Source organism: Toxoplasma gondii, chromosome XII (genome assembly GCF_000006565.2).
Source record: "Toxoplasma gondii ME49 chromosome XII, whole genome shotgun sequence".
Lineage (NCBI taxonomy): Eukaryota > Apicomplexa > Conoidasida > Eucoccidiorida > Sarcocystidae > Toxoplasma > Toxoplasma gondii.
The window spans coordinates 1,530,117-1,548,380 of NC_031480.1; the positions used below are offsets into that span (position 1 = coordinate 1,530,117).

Consider the following 18,264-nt stretch of genomic DNA (forward strand, 5'->3'; position numbering starts at 1 on the left):
ATCGGCTTATAGTCGGAGATTGAGGAGCCGGACGGGTGTAGAAAACCCGGGGGCGCCTCACCGCGTGAGGGAGCAGTGCATGTTTTCTCGGGTGTATGTATGTACAGAGTACGCGCATGTACTCAGCGGGTCGACCCTGCGAGTGTTCCCGCGTCTTTTATCCATTATTTCTGGTTTGTTTTCCGGGTGTTGAATTCCTCGAAGCTTGTGGTAAGTCTGGCTTTCTCTGGTTCTTCTTTCAGGGCAGAAAAGGAGGGAAACTCTGCTTTTGTGCACATCACACCCTCCCGGTTCCGCGCGCGGCGCCTCGGCTGTGGGGAAGAGTCGAGCGCCGCGAGAGAAGAGACATCCTTACCAGCAGACACAGACTGTCTCATCTCCAGCCAAGTTCAGAGGTCTTTAGTCCTTTTCCTTCGTATTAATCGCTGGAAACCCACTTCTGAAGCTGCAGTGACAGCGCGTTGTTTCCTTGCGGCTGCGCCTCCCGCGTACATGATAGCCTCCCGAGGAGACAGACACAGCTCGTCCGGGAGAAGAATCTACCTTCAGCCGTCTGGGACTTCGTTCGAAGTCACTGGTAGCTGGTGGTCTGTGGTATTGCTCACGTCTTCAACGCTTCAATGAAGTAAAAATCGAGATAGCGCGTTTCTCAGTAGAGACGCTCCTCTCTTTGCTGCCTCGCGCAGCTGACACCACGCCTCTTAAGTCTTTCCCTCGTCTTCGCTGTATGTGTTCATCGACTTCATTCTGCAGCGGGAAGAAGCGAAAGAAAAACGGAGTAGAGAGGAGGTGTACTCTGTGGAGCCTCTCTTTATGCGAGGCACTCCGAGTCTTTCCAGGCGGTTTCTTCAGGGTCGAATGGGAGTCGCCTGTTGCTGAGTTTTTGGCATTCTCTATCTCCTCGCTGAACACAGGAGTCTGACAAAAAAGTGAAGTTTTGGAGAGGAGAACGCTGGTTGTCCTGTCGTATCGGTTGAAGACCTCGTTCGTTTCTCCCCCCCACCGAGGAGGAGAGGTTTCTCTGTGTTTCTAACGACACCGGGAATCCGTGTGTGCCTATGTGTTCTTTGCGGATGGCCGCGCGTCATCCTTTCCGCTCACCACTTCTCGTTTCACGTCGAAAGGCTTCATCGCTCTCTCTTCTTGTTTTTTGCGTGCAGGTTAAAGTGATTGGCAGGCCTCGTCGCACTGACAGTCTCCACAGCTTCCCCTCGGTGTCTCTGCGTTTTCCTGCTCGTTCCACGGCTTTTTTGCCCTCCGTTCCAGCACCTTTCTGCTCCCTTTTCTCTCCCTTTTCGTTGTCACCATGGCGGGTCCCAAGGGAAAGTCTGACAAGCGCAAGACGTACTTCTCGCGTCTGTTCGCGCTCCTCGAGAAGTACCCGCGCGTCCTCGTCGTCGAGGCAGACCACGTCGGCAGCAAGCAGATGGCCGACATCCGTCTGGCTCTGCGCGGCAAGGCCGTGGTGCTCATGGGGAAGAACACGATGATTCGAACTGCGCTCAAGCAGAAGATGAGCGAGATGCCGCAGCTGGAAAAGCTCCTGCCTCTCGTCCGGCTGAACGTCGGCTTCATCTTCTGCATCGAAGACCCCGCAGAAGTCCGCAGAATCGTCGCGGAAAACAAGGTCCCGGCCCCCGCACGCCAGGGTGTCTTCGCGCCTATCGACGTCTTCATCCCCGCGGGTCCGACGGGCATGGACCCTGGCAGCACCTCCTTCTTCCAGGCGCTCGGCATCGCCACCAAGATCGTCAAGGGTCAAATCGAAATCCAGAACGAGGTCCACCTCATCAAGGAGGGCGACAAAGTCACCGCCAGTGCCGCCACGCTCCTTCAGAAGCTCAACATCAAACCGTTTGAATACGGTCTCGCCATCCAGCATGTCTACGATGACGGTCAGTCCGCGACACGGAGAGAAGACGCGCACAGAAGAGCGAGAGAAGAAGGACAGGAAGCGATGGGAGAGAGGCAGCGGGCATACAGAGGATGCAAAGCGGAAGCGAGAACCGCAGGGTGTAACGAACAGGGAAAGGAAAGCGACGTGGTTGAAGCAAAACGAGGAAGAGAATGAGGCAGAGAAGTAGAGGCGGCTGACGAGGCTGGCGAAGACGAGACAGGAAGAAGAGAGATGAGTGTCACGAGAGAGACAGTGTGGGCTTTTAGAAAAGTGCTCACGAGCACGGGAAGAGAGAGCACCTAGGGTAGAGAGAGGAAAGAACGAAAACTTCGGAAGAGAAATGCGTGAGGAAATGCCTGCGCCGTCGTCGAGTCTGGATGTCACACCAGATGGGCCTTTGTTCGAGAAAATCGACCGCCGCACCCTTCTGGGCCATTTCTCTGCCCCCAACACAGAAACGGGTTTCTCCTTCGCCTTTCCTTCTTCCACATGTCTCTGCGTTTTTCCGGTCGCTTTGTGTATTCCTCTTTCTCCCCTTCTGCCCGCCACTTCGACGCACACAGCTTTCCCTGTTCTTCGCTTTTCTTGTCTTCAGGTTCGGTCTACAAGGCCTCTGTACTGGACATCACGGACGAGGTGATCCTGGAGAAGTTCAGAGCCGGCACGATGAACGTGGCTGCTTTGTCGCGGGAGGTGGGTTTCCCGACGACGGCGTCTGCGCCTCACAGCATCTTGGAGGCCTTCAAGTTCTGCACGTCTCTCGTCCTGGAGTCGGACTACTCCTTCCCGCAGATGCAGAGAATCAAGGACATCCTGGAAAATCCCGAGGCGTTCGCCGCAGTCGCCGCCGCTGCCGCCCCCGCCGCAGGCGCTGCCGCTGCCGCCGAGGCTCCCAAGGAGGAGGAGCCGGAGGAGGAAGAAGACGACATGGGTTTCTCTCTCTTCGACTAGAAGAGTGCGGAGAAGAAAGACGACGATGGCTTCGCGGTCTTCGAGGAAACGGAGGAGGAGTGCGGTGTCTTCTCTTCTGTGGAGAGCGCAGAGGAGACAGCACGCGCAAAAGTGGGAATCTGCGGAAAGGCAGAAAAGACGAGTTAGGGAGGAGGGCCTGGAGGCGGCAAAAGAGGCGAGAGCAGAGGCGGCTCGGCCTCTGCTCTCGCGGGACTTCTGTGAGGAGACACGGGCGACTGCGCAGGCGGGAGAGAACGAAGGCGAGAGGGGTGTTAGCTTTCGTTTGCTTTCGATTTTTTCCAGATTGCATGCAGTGACTGTGAAAGCCTCGCCGTGAGTCGCAGGGCTGCTGTCCAGTGTTTGTTTGGAAAGCCCAGAAAAGGGGCAACAGACCAGCGAAACAGGCCGTCAATGGATCGAGAAACAATCTTCACTTTGTGAATATAGAGTATATATGTATATGAAAAACAGTGCATATATGGAAAGGCAGACGTTGCCAAAAGAGGAGAAAGGAACTCTCGCAGTAGTGTGCATACCGAGAAAGGATGACACGATGAGAAATTGCGCTTGAGATACGGCATCTGGATGCGCATAGGTTTCAGGCACCACGATCATCTGGGTCCTTTGTCTTCACTTATCGTGAGTGCACAAATATATAGAGAGGGAGAAAGACGGTGTATATGGGTAAACAGGAAGTTTTGCACGTTGTGCTGGTATTGTGAGATGAGAGTTGTAGCTTCGAATACAGGCGACACTCCCAACTCAAGAAGGGCTCACGTCACTCTGCGTCGAACGAAAAAGGAGTTTGTTCAAAGTCAGAAACTGCAGCTACTTTGGCCGCAAGAAGAAAATTCCCATTTGCCCTTCTATTCACGGGTGTTCCCCGGTGTTTTCCTTCGCTGCGGCGTTACAAGCAATCCGGCGCCCGAGAGGAGACTCCACACAGAGGAGGTGCACAGACAGCTGGTGTGAGGAGTTTCAGCTGAGGCTCTGAAATCTCTGTGGAAATCCGCCAGTGATATAGCACTCGACGATTCTAGATCAGTGTCGAGAGAAACACAGCCTCCCTTCGAGTGCCGAAGCAGAGTCTTTTTCACTGAGATTGCACAGGTCGGACCCGTGTCTCTCAGTCCCTTTTAGAATTCTTCTCCTGTCACGTTTTTGGCACCGAGTCATCGCCGCTGTGGGGAGGTCGCGAGCGATCTCGCCTTTCTTTGAGACGAACGAAAAAAACAACTGAATCGAAGTCCACTATTTTCTCTTTCCTCTCTTTGACATGTCCCTTCCTTTTCTTTCTTCTGCCCCTTTTCGGGGGTCTCCGGTAGCGCTGCAGCTTGCTTCCAACGTCGAGGAAGCTCCACGCGAGAAGGCCAGCTCTGTGGAGCAGCCCGCGTCAGAGAGTTCTCTCTTCCTGTTTCAGTTCCTGAGCAAGCTGAGGAGGAGTCTACGAGTATGGAGAAAGACTAATTCCGGTACCACGGCATGCGACGCAGATGAGACACGCGAAGAGACAGACGAGACATCAGAAACGGAAGAGACAGAAGGGATACCAGAGAGAGAAGAGGTGAGAGCGGCATGCGGAGGGAAGAGAGAGCCAAGTTGGAGGCGCGATGGCGCTAGCAGTTGCCAAGGTCTCTCCGGTGTCTGTACACCGCGAAGACTTTGCTTCGCCGTGCTGCGAGAGACACAGACTAGGTGGGTGAGGTAGCAGAGACAACGTACGATGAATGGGGGTGTGTGTTTCTCTGTCGAGTCTCAGTTCCTTTGCAGCGACAGAAAAGCCTAAAGGCGCTCTGTCTCTCCTCCTTCAACGTGAGACAGCTGCTTCTGGTTCTTCTGTTTCCTTGTTCCTTCGGCTGGAGACGTTCACAAAAGGACAGGCGGGCTCCGCATCGAGGAGAAGCAAGGGAGAAGCGAGTTTTTTGCTGTCTTGAGGAGAGCGTTGCTCCGCCATTCTACTGCATCTGTAGTCAAACGGGCTTCGACAGACCCGCTGCGGTGTACAGAGAGCCGGGCACCGATCACAGGGGCCCAGTCTCCGCGCTGTCGTCCTCTCTCCCCGCCTCGTGTGTTTTTCTTCTGTATCCTTCTCTCCGGAGGGGGCTTCTCTCTCGCTTTTCTTGCGATGCGCACCTGCCCAGGAAGTCGGTTGGAATGACTGCGAAGGAGGAACGAAAGTGGAAGAAGAAGAAGCTCAACAAAGGAGGAGGACGAGGGACAAGAAAACGGGGAGATAAGAGAGAAATGCAATGCACCGCTCCGCCTTCTCCAGCCAAAAGCGCGAACCTCGTTGCTGTGTCTCCAGTCACAAGCAGAGGGAAGTAAAAGTTTATTTCTCGCTTTGTCTCTCACTCCTGCTCCTTCTTCTCCTCTCTCGTCTTCTCTTTCTTCTCCTCCTCCTCTCTTTCTCCCTTCATCTCCTCTTCGCCTGCAACTGCTTTTCTCTCTTCTCGTTGTATTATTCCTTCTGGTCTGTCTTTTTTTCTTTCTTCTGTTTCTCCTTTCCTCTCTTCTCTCTCCTGGGGTGGGTGTGGCGGTTTGGGGATGGCGTTTTGCGTCTCCGCGTTCCTGTGTGTCTCCGAGCTGCAGGGAGAGTCGCAGAGGAGAGTCGCCGCTTCTCCAGAAAGGGGGACCGACGCGTACGTTTCAGCTCCGAACCTCACGAGCTTCTGTCTGCACTGTGAAGTCGCGTTCCAAATCCCCCTGCCTCCCGTCTCTCTGTCTCCTTCTCCACCAGGTACGAGAAGAAGGAGAGGAAGAAGGAGAGGAACGTGGAGAAGGAACGGGGGAAGAAGAACGAGAATTAGAGGGAGAAGAACAAATGGAAGGATGAGAAGAAACAGAACTTCGACATCCATACGAAGAGGACTGGAGAGAACATGCAGACGAATCGGACGAGAAGGAAGAGTAGGCGGGGTGTCTGCTGTATCGACGCCTACAAGCTGTGTTGATTTGAAGCACGCAAACGCTTCTCTCCTTCTCAATCCGCCTCCCAAGAGGATTTTCCGAAGGCCGAAAGGCCGAAGATTGAGCATGCACTGAAACTGCAGAGGACAAGCAGTCTCTTTCTTTCTCATGTCTCTCTTCTTCTCTCTCGTGTCTGTTTTTCGCCTGGTTGCAGCAGTAAGCACGCGAGGACATTGTCCTCTGTTTGCATGTTTTCACCGGATTTCCGCCCCGTCTCTCCTGTTGCATGCATGCGTCGGTTTGAGCTTCCTCGTTCCCTACAGACGAGGAGAAAGACGAGGCAGGCGGCGCAGAGAGAGAAGGTCTCTGGCACGAAGTCGAAGCGCACACAGCAACACAACAGGAAGGAGAAGCAGAAGAAGGAGAAGCAGAAGAAGTAGAAGCAGAAGAAGGAGAAGCAGAAGAAGGAGAAGCAGAAGAATAAGGAGAGAGGAAGCGGAGAGTTGACGTAAGTTCACCTTCCAAAGCATCGAGAGTCGTCCTCGTCGTAGCTACCCAGTGGTCCATGGACGCGGGCGCCTTCCCATCTCGCAGAATCGCATCTTCCAGCGCTGTCAGCGCGTCGAGAGCTGCAACAGAAACGGGGTGGAAACGAACGCGATGGGGTGTACATACACCTGAGCTCATCTAGGGGTCAGCAAGAAGGACTAGCCTTTTAAACGGAACAATACCAGTGCGGCCGTCTACAGCTAGGGAGACTCTCTTGTATATAGAGAGGGATATCGGTCTATATGCATCTCTTTCTGAGGAAATGCAATGTATATCCATGTAGATATATATATATATATATATATATATATGTATACATGTATTTGGGTAAGTAAAAACATATATATATATATATATATATATTATATATATAGACTTTTTTCAAGCATCTAGAGTGGTGAGGCGTATTCCAAGATGTCTTTTGAAAACGTAATTCATGTTCTTGGTTTTAAGGTTATGTGAAGGCCTGTACCCTTTTCGCGTTTGCCTGTCGTTACCTGGGATGAGATGGGAAGGTGTCTGTCTCTCCAGTTTCCATCCTTGATACTTGCGCATGCAGACAGTCTCCATAAACACGCGCGCGGCACTCCAGTCTTTTTGCAGACTTCCGCCTGGTCCCAGCGAAGCGACGAAAGCTGCCTCTCTGAGAAAACGTAAAAACGCCACAGCTTTGAGACGGGAACGCATGCATCTCTCCACCCTTGTGTTCACCTGAGTGTACACCGAGTTTCTATTCGTGTGCATTTATACACACATATACACACGCATACAATACAGATTTATGTATACATACATATGCACCGATATATACATATATATATATATATGTATATATGCATATATATATATATATGTTTATAGATAGTCATACATAAACGCCGGCACATACATATCTACGTGTATATATATATATATATATATACAGGTATATACATACTGACGTAGTTATTTGGATATTTATACAGGTATTTGAGAATATGTGCATATGCATCCACAGGGGTGCGTGCATTTTTGCGTGATGGTTGCTAAAAGGAAATTGCCGTGAAGGTCCTTTTTGGAGACCTCGCAGACTCTTTTTGACAAGCAGGTGGAGACACTCCGACGGAAAGTGAGGATAGAGAGCAACCTTCCGAGATGCACAGGGAATTAGGTGCGTCTATACACATGGAAGGGCAGAAACACTCAAGTATGCATGGAAATATCCTTATTTCGAGAGGCAGCCAGATCGATCAAGATACTCAGCGTCGCTAAGAAAAGAGAAGTTGCATCTCTGGGAACGCGAGACAGAGAGAGAGATGCAGAGGCCCAGCTCCTTACCTCGATATTTGCTCTTTAAGAACCATCAGCCTTCTGTACCCCAAAACCGCATCGAGTAGGTAACCGACATTCACTTTATTTTCTGCAAAGACGTATCGTCGTTCTTTTCTCCCTCGCTGCACTACCTCTCTCTCTCGCAGCCTCGTTCCCTTCGCTTCGCTGTACGTTCTGTCTCCTCTCTCTTTCCTGTCTCTTCGGCCGCCTCTCTCTCTTTCTTGTCCCGTCGCTTTCCTCTCTCTTCCGTTTTGTGTCTCGCTTCCGTCTCTTCTGTCTCTTCTGTCTCTTTTGTCTCTTCTGTCTCGGTTGATGAGTGGACGAGGGGAGCGGGAGAGACGCAAGTGCCGTGCGGATGGAATTTCGCGGCATCTCTGGGGCAGGGCGGAGCCTCTCTCCACGACAGCAGGGAGGAGGAAAGAGACCCACTGGAAGAGCTTCATGATGAGGGAGGAATAAAACTCTGCACAGCTCGCGTAACGCGCTCCCCACGAAAAGGACGAACGGAAGGAAACGCGTTCGCTCGGCAGTCGCCCTACCCCTGCCTCGCACGAGACAGAGGGAGCGAAAGAAGGAGGGGACAAGGAAGAGGACGAGGAAGCAGAGGAAGAAGAGGACGAAGAAGACGAGGACGAAGAAGAAGAGGCCGAAGAGGAAGAAGAGGCCGAAGAGGAAGACGAGGAGGAAGAGAAAGAAGTAGAGGAAGAGGAAGAACGAGATGAAGACGAATGAGAGAATGGGGAGAAAGACAGGGAACTTGAACGGGTGAATGCTGCGCCAGATGATCCGTCTTGTTGCGCGTTTGATCTGTGGGCATAGTGAGGCGATAAATGCGAGGCCTGTTTCGAAGAGAAAGAGGAAGAGGATGAGACAGCCGCAAAGTCTGGAGAAGGCGGCAAGCAGCCTTTGTCTCCCTGCGATTGCCAACAAGCGGAAGGAGCAGAAAGGCGACGACTGCGAAGAGGACAAGGGAACACGGTTGCCGCCAGGCACGTGACTGCATGTCTTCTCTCGGGCAGTTCTTCCGAAGCCTCCCGGAGCAATTCCATCACATGCACTAAACTATCAGCGACCAGCTCTTCTGACTCGCTCTCTTCTTCTCTTTCTCCTCTCTTCTCTTCTTCTCTCTCCCTGTCTTTCCATATCTCTTTCTTCTTTTGCGCTCCCTCTGGGTCTCTTGCCTTCTCCGCGGTGGCTCTGTCTGCGTTCGGCCTGCTTCCACCTTCTCTCTCGTATCCTGTGTGCCGCGTCGCTGGAGTCTTCGTCCTTTTCCAGTCTTCGCAGCTTTCCGAATGTCTCTCCACCCCACGCTTGCTTTCCGTACACGCAAGCCTCGACCCGCGGCCTTTTTCCTTGACCGCTGCCTCTCGAGGGTCTCTGCGCATCGAACTGAGAGTGCGTGTCTTCGGACTCTCGCCCCTCTCTTTCCAGCCTCTCCATCTGCCAAGTACTTCTAGGGCAGCGGCGAGAGCCGCGTTCGTTTCCTCTTCTCGCAGTCGCAGAGTTCGCACGCAGGCAGAGCCTTTCTCGTTCACGCTTCTGCATGCGAAGGTCCTCTCCAGTTGGAGACAATGCACCAGCGTCTGCGTCGCTTTCACCACTTCAACAAGGCCATTCTTTGGCAGAGAGGTCCAAGTGAGAGACCCTCTCGTTTCTAGGAGGTTCTCTCCGAGACGGCCGCTTCTTGCTTCATTTAGTTCCCCCTGTTTTCGTCCCTCATCCCTTCTTCTCTCAATCCTTCTCTCCTCTCTTCTGCTTCTCCTCTCATCCCTTCTTCTCTCCTTTACTCGTTTTTCATCCGCTCTCTTTTCTCTTCTTCTTCCCCGTCTGCGGCGGGTGGCTGTCGCGTCTGTGTGGGGTTGAGGGAACGTCGGGGAGAGGAGGCGGGGAGACGGCGGTCGACAGCGAAGGGGCGAGACAGACGCCGAGCGAAGGAGAGCAGAAAACTCTGAGAAAAACGTACCGAACGCGGAGTGTCTGCGTCGAGCAGGCGCGCGAGTCACTCCGTAGGGTCGACATTCTGTGGGAGCGACGAGGACGCCAGCGTCGACGTCACGATCAAAGAGAGGCTTGAGCGAGGGAGAACGGAAGATTGTTTCTCGCTTCTCCGGGCAGGAACACGTTGGGGGCTTCCCCAAGAAAGGAGACAAGTGCCTCGCGCTTTGCCACTGGTTTTCAGCTCGTCCCTGGAGGCGAAATGCCGCATCCCTGCACGATCCCCTGCTCGCTCTTGACCGCGCTGCTGGGGTGCCTACGCCGCCCCCACCCTGTTCTCTTCCTTCCTCTAAAGGGTGGCTTCCGTCTTCTTTCGACCTGCTTCTCGGCGCGGCTCTCTCTCTGCCCAAGGGGCTGGACAAAGAAGCCGAGGTCATCAGTGAAGCACATGAGGCAGACCAGAACGAGGAAGACGAAAAACAGGGGGAAGAAGCGGACGCGAAGGTCGAAGAAGAGGAACGAAAAGAAGACGGGGAGGGAGAAAAAGCAAAAGAAGGTGACGCAGACGGAGGAAGAGAAGAAGAACAAGAGGAAGGAGAGAACGAAGGGTGCATGTGACATGGGGACTTCGTGGGGGCTGGGGAGGGCGCGTCGCAGACCGTGGTGGCCTCTGGTCCAGAGGAGAACGTAGAAGGAGGGCCTGGAGAAGAAGACGTAGAACAAAAAGGGGAGCAAGACGGCGAGGAGCACGAGAGAGAAGAAAAAGCTAGCCACGAAGAAGAGAGTGTAGACGACCGGAGGAGAGAGGGTGGATGCGCTCCCGAAGGCGCGAAGGCGGGAAGGGGAGAGATGCAGGACAGAGGGAAAGAAGGCAGAGGAGACGTGAGAGAAGAACACGAGTGTGGAGGAGACGCAGGCGAAGACGCCTGGCTCCCGTGTACAGACAGCGAAGCACAGGGGGAAGAGGCGAGGGGCGAGCAGGAGGAGGGCCAGGCTGTGGAGGCCGTTGGATGTACGAGGCGCCCAGACCCACCCAGAGCAGAGGCAGCAGACGTCGAAATGCAGGACAGCAGAGAAGAAAGAGATGCGGTGTCTCCGTCAACTTCCTGGCCTCTCAGAGACCACGCGCGACACTCAAAGTTCCCTGGGTCGCCCTTTCCTGCATGAAGTCTTCCTGTGCAGCAGGCCTTTCTCGCTCGTCTCATCTCAGTTGCATGCGGACCCTCTTTTCTGGGGCATTCACTCTTCTCGCTTGTTTCACGCCCCACATCCATGAAACGCGGCTCTTCCTCTCTCTGTCGGGTGTCGCTTTCCTCTTCGCCTTCGCGATTTGTCTCTCCGAGTTTCGACGGCGACTCGGAGAACGCTGCGTCGTCCAGAGGGTCTCGCACTGTTCCTGTCAGATCTCCTCGCAGGGATGGGAAGCACGAAGGGCTTCTGGTGTTGGAAGCAAGGGATGCTGTGTGCGATTCGCTTTTCTCGACCGCTTCTTCTGCCAGTTCTTCTTTTTCTATCTCTTTCGTTTCCTTCTCTGCGTTTGTTGTCTCTTCCTCTTGGACCCCTTCATTCTCCAGTGCTTTGTGTCTTCGCTGTCCGGTTGCTTCGACTCCGCTGCGTGTGCCCTCTTCAGCATCTGCTAGGACTGAGCCTCTCTGCCTCTCTCTGTTCCGGTCAGTCTCTTCTTCTTCCGCGTTCTGTTCCGCGAGCGCAGAAACCGCATCTGTCTCCTCACTCACCTCGACACAGAGGGCAGCCGTGGTGGTGAGGAGGGCCGCTCGCGAATCGGGGAAGAGTGCAGAAAGGTATGGCTGTCTGGAACTCGTCTCGCTGCTCTCTTCGTAGAAGGAAGGCGAGTCAAACTCAGGTGTACAGACACGCGGAGTCCGATCTGGCGGCACTGTCTCGTCTTTCCTCTCACACGCTTCTCCGCGTCCTACTCGCTCGGTTTCTCCAGTTTTCCGGCGGTTTCCGTCTGCGCCTCTCGTTGGCACCGAGAGCGATGCTTGCACCGTCAAGGAGGGCTTCGAATGGCGCTGCTCCTTCTCTCCCGTGAGTTCTCCAGTGTCTGCAGGTTCTTGCGAGGCCTCTCGCGGTGCCTCGTTGCCCCCCTCACCCCGACGCTCTCCACGCTCGTCTCGCCAAAGGGTCTCGTCTCTGGCTCGACTGTCAATCGTCTCCGCGTCTTTCTCCCCCTCTTCGCGCGACCTCTCGAATCTGGCAGGAACTTCCGAAGTCCCAGCAAGTGCATTAGCCTCTCGTTCGCCTTCGAACAAGCTTTTGCAGGAGGAGAAATCAACCGTTTCCACCGAATGAGAGTGAGGCGAAGGGGAAACGCAGAGGGCGGTCGAGCTGAGGTGAACGGAGGGGGTGGAAGGAGACAATTGGTGGCAAGAAGGCTCGCTAGAATCACTTGAAGAAGAAGATGACGAAGGCGACGTGACATCGGTGAGAGTTGAAGAAGAAAGATCTCTAGACGGTGGAGTCGAAACAGGTGTGATGTAGACCATGCAGGAACGACGCGGAAAAGAAACTGGAGGAGGGACAGAGGCAGGGGGGGGAAGAACACGGACAAGGAGACGAGACGGAGGAGACGGAAGAGACAACTGCTCACAGGAATCGTCTCTAGGAGCCGCGGGCTTCCCGATCTGCCGTTCGCAAATGTTTAGGTCTCGAGTCGATGGTAATCCAGGCTTCTCCTTTGTAATCTTGGGAGGTTTCTTGTGGCAAACAAACGGTGTGTTCGCCTCTCTCGTGGGGTCGAGAGTTTCGCGTACACTCCACCTCGTCACTGACAAAGAAGAGAAGAAGCCGGAGGCGCCGCCCGCTCGCTGTGAGTTCTTGTTTCTCTCTGCGTTCACTTGCTCTAGCTCTGAAGTATCATGTTCTCTTTCTAGAGGCGCTTGTTCTCTCCCTCGATTCTCTTGATGTTTCTCCCTCTGTGTGTAGTGCGGCTGCTTCTCGCGCAGTGGCTCTGTCCTTTCTCGGTCTCCTGCCAAGGCGTTGCGTGTCTTTTGAGACGAAGAAAGAAGCGGACAGCAAGGAAGAGAAACTGACCTTGGCGAGGAGGCAGGAGATAAACCGAGAGAGGAGGGAGGAACGGAGGACGCAGCAAAAGAGGAGGAGACAGAAGCAGACGAGAGAGGAGAGCCTTGGGGAGGTGACGGGGGACGTGGGGGAGGAAAGGAGACAGCGCAGCAGGGAGAGGAATGGCGAAATGCACAGCAGCCAGTTGGAGGCGAGGCCGAGTCTAGCGCCAGCCATGGGGAAAGCGACACTGGGGAGGGTGTGTGAGGTTTGCCCGACGCGCTCCGGCTCGCGTCTCCTCTCTGGGTCTCTGTCGCATGCTTTGCCATGGTGCAGAGCCAGCGCTCGTAGCTGAACGAAACCCAGAGGCAAAAACTGTCGGCAATCGAGGGGAGAGAAAGAATGCGGAAGGGGGAGAGGGGAAAGGGACTGAGAGAAAGAAAGAAGGCGTGTGACGAAGAAAGCAAACGTCCGACAGAAGAGAGACAGGGCAAAGAAAAAAGAGAGAAATGTCGGAGAGAGGAGTAGAAGAGTCAAAAGTGAACAGAAAAGGAGGCAACTGGGGCACAAGAACAGCAAACGCAGAGCGCAGGAAAAGAGTAAAGTACAGAGAGAGACATGATTTTGCGCGATCCAGAGCACCTACCGCACAAAGCCGGCGCGCGTCTTTTCTGAGATTTGATAGAGGCGATCCAGCTGAATGGACGAAAGTTTCGGGAAGTAAAGATGAAGGACAGTCCGAAAATGCTGCCTGTACAGCAACACCAAAAGAGGACGAACGTCTCAAAACACGGGCGAAAAAAACAGCGTGTATGCTTTCCTGTACACTCACATACAAACCGATTCAGAACCATATATATACAGGCATATAAACATATATATATACATATATATATACGTATGCATTTGTGCATTTGTGCCAGCACATATCTAAGTAGGCACGAACAACAAAAGCATGTCGCGTCACAAACGCGCCTTTAGACGTTTACACACCGTTATACACCAGTTTAGAAAACCATGTTGAGATCGTTGTATATGCGCGTCGACAGCCCAGTACGTACATGGGTGAGAGCGTTCGCTTCAGTCTACGAAGAGGCTGGGCCGTGATCGTTTCAGAGCCGGAAGCGGATAGGGTTCACAGGCACTGCGGTCTCAAAAGGTTATGTGGACATCAAGCATGCAGGTTTTTTTCTTCTTCGCGCTCTCTTACCTTGAGATGCAGCGTAGCTTGTGACTATCGAATTGGATAAATGCACTGAGAATCGGCAGATTCAACGTCCTCAAGCCTGTCGGATGAAGCACGCCTTGCTCTTCTCTCTCTCCTTCTCTCTGTTGTTCTCCTTCGGCGCCCTCTTCCTTTTCTTCGGTCCGGGATTCGTCTCGAGTTGCGCGTTGTCTGCAGGGTCTCTTTCTGTGGTCTCTTCGGGCGCGCGTGTCTCCTACGGAGTCGCAGGAGCGGTCGAGGGCCTCTGGCGAGGAGCAGAAAACGCGCGCGGCCCAGTCGATGGTCTCTCGGAAGCGAACGTGACTGGCTTTGTCTGCCAGTACGGCTGCGAGGAATTCCCTTGCAGAGAGCGCAGCGCTCGCGGCGCCGCTCAGGGAAGCCCCCCACCGCCGTCGGCGCTCTACGCCCAACGCTGCTTGCGCGTCCGCTTTGGGCCAAGCGAGAGGAGACAGCGGAGCCCGAGAAGGCCCTGATGAGTGTCTCCGACGCTGTCTCTTTTCGTTCAAGAAGCTGAGCAAGGTGCGGCATTCTGTGTCGCTCAGACCTGCGTCGATAACTGAAGCAAACACCGCGAGCCAGTCCGCGTGGAACGGCAAGTCTGCACAGGAGACAGACAGGGGGAAGGTCTTATAGAGGAGGGAGATACGGCAAGACAGAGAGAGAAACGCCATGGAAAGGGGAGACAAGCGAGACACGCAGCTGGAAGCGAGAAAAGCCGAGAGGCGCCGGACGAGAAAGACATCTCGAAAGGAGAGAGCCAAGGACGAAAAAACGAAGTCACTCAGAAAGGCAGAGAAAGAGACCGAGACAGACATCGAGACAGAGACAGAGAGACACACAGAGAGAGACAGAGACAGGATGAGACACAGAAGCCTGTAGAGGTAGAAACTGAGACAGAGCGGGGCGGCAAAAAACGGCTGCAGAGACAGAGAAGATGTTTGCAAGAACAGAAAGAAAACGAGAAACGACAGTTGGGAAGAGGAGGCGTCGTGTCTGTGTTTTAGGCGGGAGTGAAAGGTCACCACAATGAGAGAGCAGGGCTGAAAGGAAGCGTCTCGAACCTTGTCCCTTGTTCAGAGACACCGAGTGGAGACTGTTTCTCTTTCGAATTTGTTCCTACCTAAAATCCTCGCTTCTTCGTCCTTCTTCCTTGTCTTCTCGCGGCCCTCTTGGTCGTCCTGCCGCTCTGGACTTTGCCAGAGACCGCTGGAATGACTCGCCAGTTCCTCGCGCGTTGCAAGTCTCATCCCGACACTACCTCGTTCCCCGCTCTCCATCTTCCCTTGGTCGCGCGTCGGTGCCTCAAGGTCCGGAGACGAGCGACTTGCTGAGATTGAAGGCAAAGGCAGTTCTCGCACCCTCTCCCCGGCCTCGAATCCGCTCTCCGCCTCTTCTTCGTTCTCTTCTTCATCGTCACCTCCTCCCTCTTTGTGGTGCGTTTCGCAGTAGAGGCGGAACGAACGGACGACGAGACGCGCCGGGGAGACTCGCTGGCGGTCGAGGCTGAAGCAGAGCCAGGAGGAAACAGGAGACAGAGGGAACACGACGGTGGCCCGACCCAGCAGGCGAGAGGGACTTGGACCTTTTTCAGTTTGAAGAACTACTCAGGTACGATGTGGAGAGACAGCTGCGATGGGAAAAAGAACGGAGAAGAGTCCAGTCCTTAACTGGTGATAGGCATGGATGTAAGTGTGTGCCAGTTGTCAGCTCAGAATCCTTCTCTACAGCTTGCACCACTGGATTCAGTAACGGAGGCTTCTCGAGCAAACGAGCGACTAAACTACGAAAGACTTGAGTTTCATTCAGACACGCAGGGCATGGGAAGCGTTCGTCGAGTCTCTGAAAAGGTACGAGGCCGAGGAGAGAGAAGGGGGTCGACAGCAGTCCAGAACGGACGAGTGACAAAGAGAAGCGAAGAGAACAAGGGCCAGGGAGAAGAAGTAAAACGGCAGCCGAGCAAGGAAAGAAGCAGAAAACACGGGGAGCTGGAGGAGTAAGGGAAGACGAAAACCCATGCGAGGGAGAGATGGCAGTTTTTCTCCACAGGCGAAACGGGGACTGGAGACAAATCTCAAAGATGGAACAGACGAACTAGCACACAATGCTCACCATTCTTTTATTCGCCCGATGGTGGTTTGCGCATATTCCGCTGAATCGAGAGTGAAGGATCCAGCGCGTTGGCCGAAACGCGTCTTCGTTGATTGCGCTAGAATCGGCATTCTTTCTCTCCATGCTCGACTCTCTCGCTCGTGGCTTTTGGCCGCCTTCGCTTCTGAAGACTCGCCTTGCGCCTCAGGTCGCCTGACGCGGTCTGTCCTGCCTTTTCTCTTTGCTCTCTCTGTGTGCATGCTTCTCTGAGGCGAGGACGAGATCCTCTCGGCCGCGGCTCTTCGCTGTTCGCGCCTGTTTTCTTCTTCCGCATCTCCCCTCTGCATGCGCACAAGCCAGCGTTGAGGCGGGTGGGTGTCGCTCTCTCTCTCTCGAAGGAACCTGCGAGCTTCCAGACGTCTGGACTCGCTTTTTTCCTCCAGACGCGTGACTCCTTCAGACGCGACTGCATGTGGAACAGCGTGATGAAGCAGCTTCTCGCTGTCTATCTCTGCCGGCGCCGGCGGAGAGTCTCCACGCTCGGGAAGCCTCTCTCGCGCTCGAACTCGAGCCTGCGGAGTGCCAACACCCAGCGTAGCCCCCTCAGCTGGAAAGGCGAGCAGGGCGCCGCCCAACTCCACTGGCGTTGTCGCCTCGGCGTCTTCGTTCGCTTCTGCCTCGCGACGGTTTTGTGCCGCGTCCCGCTCTCCGGGCTTCTCGAGGGCGAGGGAAGCTGGAGACACCGAGCTCGCTCGCTTCCTTCCTGTCTCAGTATGGCAACCGGCGAGAGCTGGAGAGGCGCACGACAGCGACTCACGAGCGAGGCAGCGGCTTCGCCGCCTCAGAAAGAAGCCGGACGAGTGCGGGGGCAGCCAGAGACACGGAGACAGAGATGGAAGGGTCGAGAAAGTCGCAAAGGCAGAGAGCGACTTCTCCGTATGTACGGCGGAGACTTCCTCGCCTTCTTCGTTTCCTCTACAAAGCACGTTGGATTCTTCAGAGGGATTCGCATTCCCCGCCATCACTGGCCGGTCTGTGAGCTCGGCCTGGAACTTCTCGTGTATTCGGTGCGTCTTGCTTCCTCCCGCCGCTCTGTTGAATCTCTCTACTTTCGACTTCACTTCCGCTCCGCTTACTTCCTTCGCGTTCTTTCGCCCTCCGTTTTCGGATGTCTCTCCCGGCCAGCAGCTCGCTCGCTCTCCCACGCCTTCGCTCCCTGTCTCCGCCCGCGCGTCGCGTGTCTCCTCACGCTCGCGCTCTCCTCCGGTGAGTCCGTTGTTTCTCCCTGCCGCCTCCGGTTGTCCGTACACTCCCTGGTCTCCGTCACCTTTCTGGGTTCCTCCAGTCTGATCCTCTCTACGTTCGTGGCAGGTCTCTTCTTCTCCCTTCTTCACCCTCGAGAGGCCTCCACAGACCGGCGAGAAAAGCGAAGCAGGAGAGGCGCCGCTCATCCTTGCGTGCGACGACCTCAGGACTCCATCTGCTACATCTCCCCCCTTTAACTCGCCTTTTCTTGGCTCTCCCTTCCTTAACACTGCTTCTCCTAGCTCTGTTTCGCTTGACTCTGCTTCGTCACTCTCTTCCTCTCGGGAGGTTCGCTTCACGTTCTTGCTGTGTTTCTGTTGAAAAGAGAGGAGGAACGGGTGGGCGAGTAGGGCAGCGGGTGCGGGTCGTTTGTGAGGGTCTTTTTCGAGCATGGCGTGGATGATTTGCGCGAGCTGAGGCGAGTAATGTGGTGGAAGCGGAGCGACTGGCTTGAACGCGATGTTCCAGACGAGGGCAAGAAAGGAGTCGCCCGCGAAGGCGCTAGAGAGTGCACAGAGCTCAAAGAGGACGCAGCCGAGCGCCCAGACGTCGCTCTTGTAGGTGTACGGTTTGTTTTCGCACATTTCCGGAGACATGTACTGCGGCGTGCCGACTGCGGTGTGGGCGAGGGCGAGAGTCGTGGTCATTACGCGGCTGATGCCGAAGTCTCCGATTTTCACGTTCTCCCGCTCGTCCAGCAAGATGTTGCTCGGCTTCAGGTCCCGGTGCAGAATCCGCTTCGAGTGTATGTACCGCAGGCCCTCAGCGAGCTGGAGGAGCCACTTGACTGCGCGCGCCTCCTCGACGAACTCTGCGCGTTTCTTTTGCTCCACGAGCAGCGCGGCGAGGTCTCCGCGCTCGCAGAACTCCATGACGATGACAAGGAACATGTCTTGGTGGACGAAGGACTCAACGCAGCGCACCACGGCGGGGTGCTCCAGTTGCTTCATCACCTCCGCCTCCTGCAAACTGAGTCGCCGGTCGCGCTCGTCCAGCGCCGTCAAGTCGATCTGCTTCGCGAGCCACTCGCTGCTGTCGCTCATCCGCCGCACGCGAAAGGCCCGCCCGAACT

The 18,264-nt window shown here is 54.8% G+C and overlaps 2 protein-coding genes across 2 annotated transcripts; one reads left to right on the forward strand and one right to left on the reverse strand.

The window, feature by feature from the left end:
* The first annotated feature begins 113 nt into the window (after positions 1-113).
* RPP0 (ribosomal protein RPP0) lies at positions 114-3,705 on the forward strand. Its single transcript, XM_002370587.2, has 3 exons — positions 114-210; positions 1,161-1,895; positions 2,493-3,705. Exons 2-3 carry the CDS (start codon positions 1,307-1,309, stop codon positions 2,846-2,848), a joined length of 945 nt encoding a protein of 314 aa, XP_002370628.1. The 5' UTR covers positions 114-210; positions 1,161-1,306; the 3' UTR covers positions 2,849-3,705.
* Positions 3,706-7,617: 3,912 nt separating this feature from the next.
* Positions 7,618-18,235, reverse strand: TGME49_218400 (NEK kinase; the record flags this gene model as incomplete). The annotated part of the gene is made up of 5 exons (XM_002370586.1): positions 7,618-12,925; positions 13,221-13,325; positions 13,785-14,397; positions 14,920-15,302; positions 15,909-18,235. The coding sequence occupies 5 exons, from the start codon at positions 18,233-18,235 to the stop codon at positions 7,618-7,620; spliced, it is 8,736 nt and encodes a 2,911-aa protein (XP_002370627.1).
* Between the last annotated feature and the right edge of the window lie 29 nt (positions 18,236-18,264).

Bases quoted from the DNA above. Each gene is read 5' to 3' on its own strand.
- RPP0 (XM_002370587.2), top strand. From the start codon at position 1,307: ATGGCGGGTCCCAAGGGAAAGTCTGACAAGCGCAAGACGTACTTCTCG. The intron at 1,896-2,492 runs GTCAGTCCGCGA...TCTTGTCTTCAG, and splicing joins CCAGCATGTCTACGATGACG to GTTCGGTCTACAAGGCCTCT.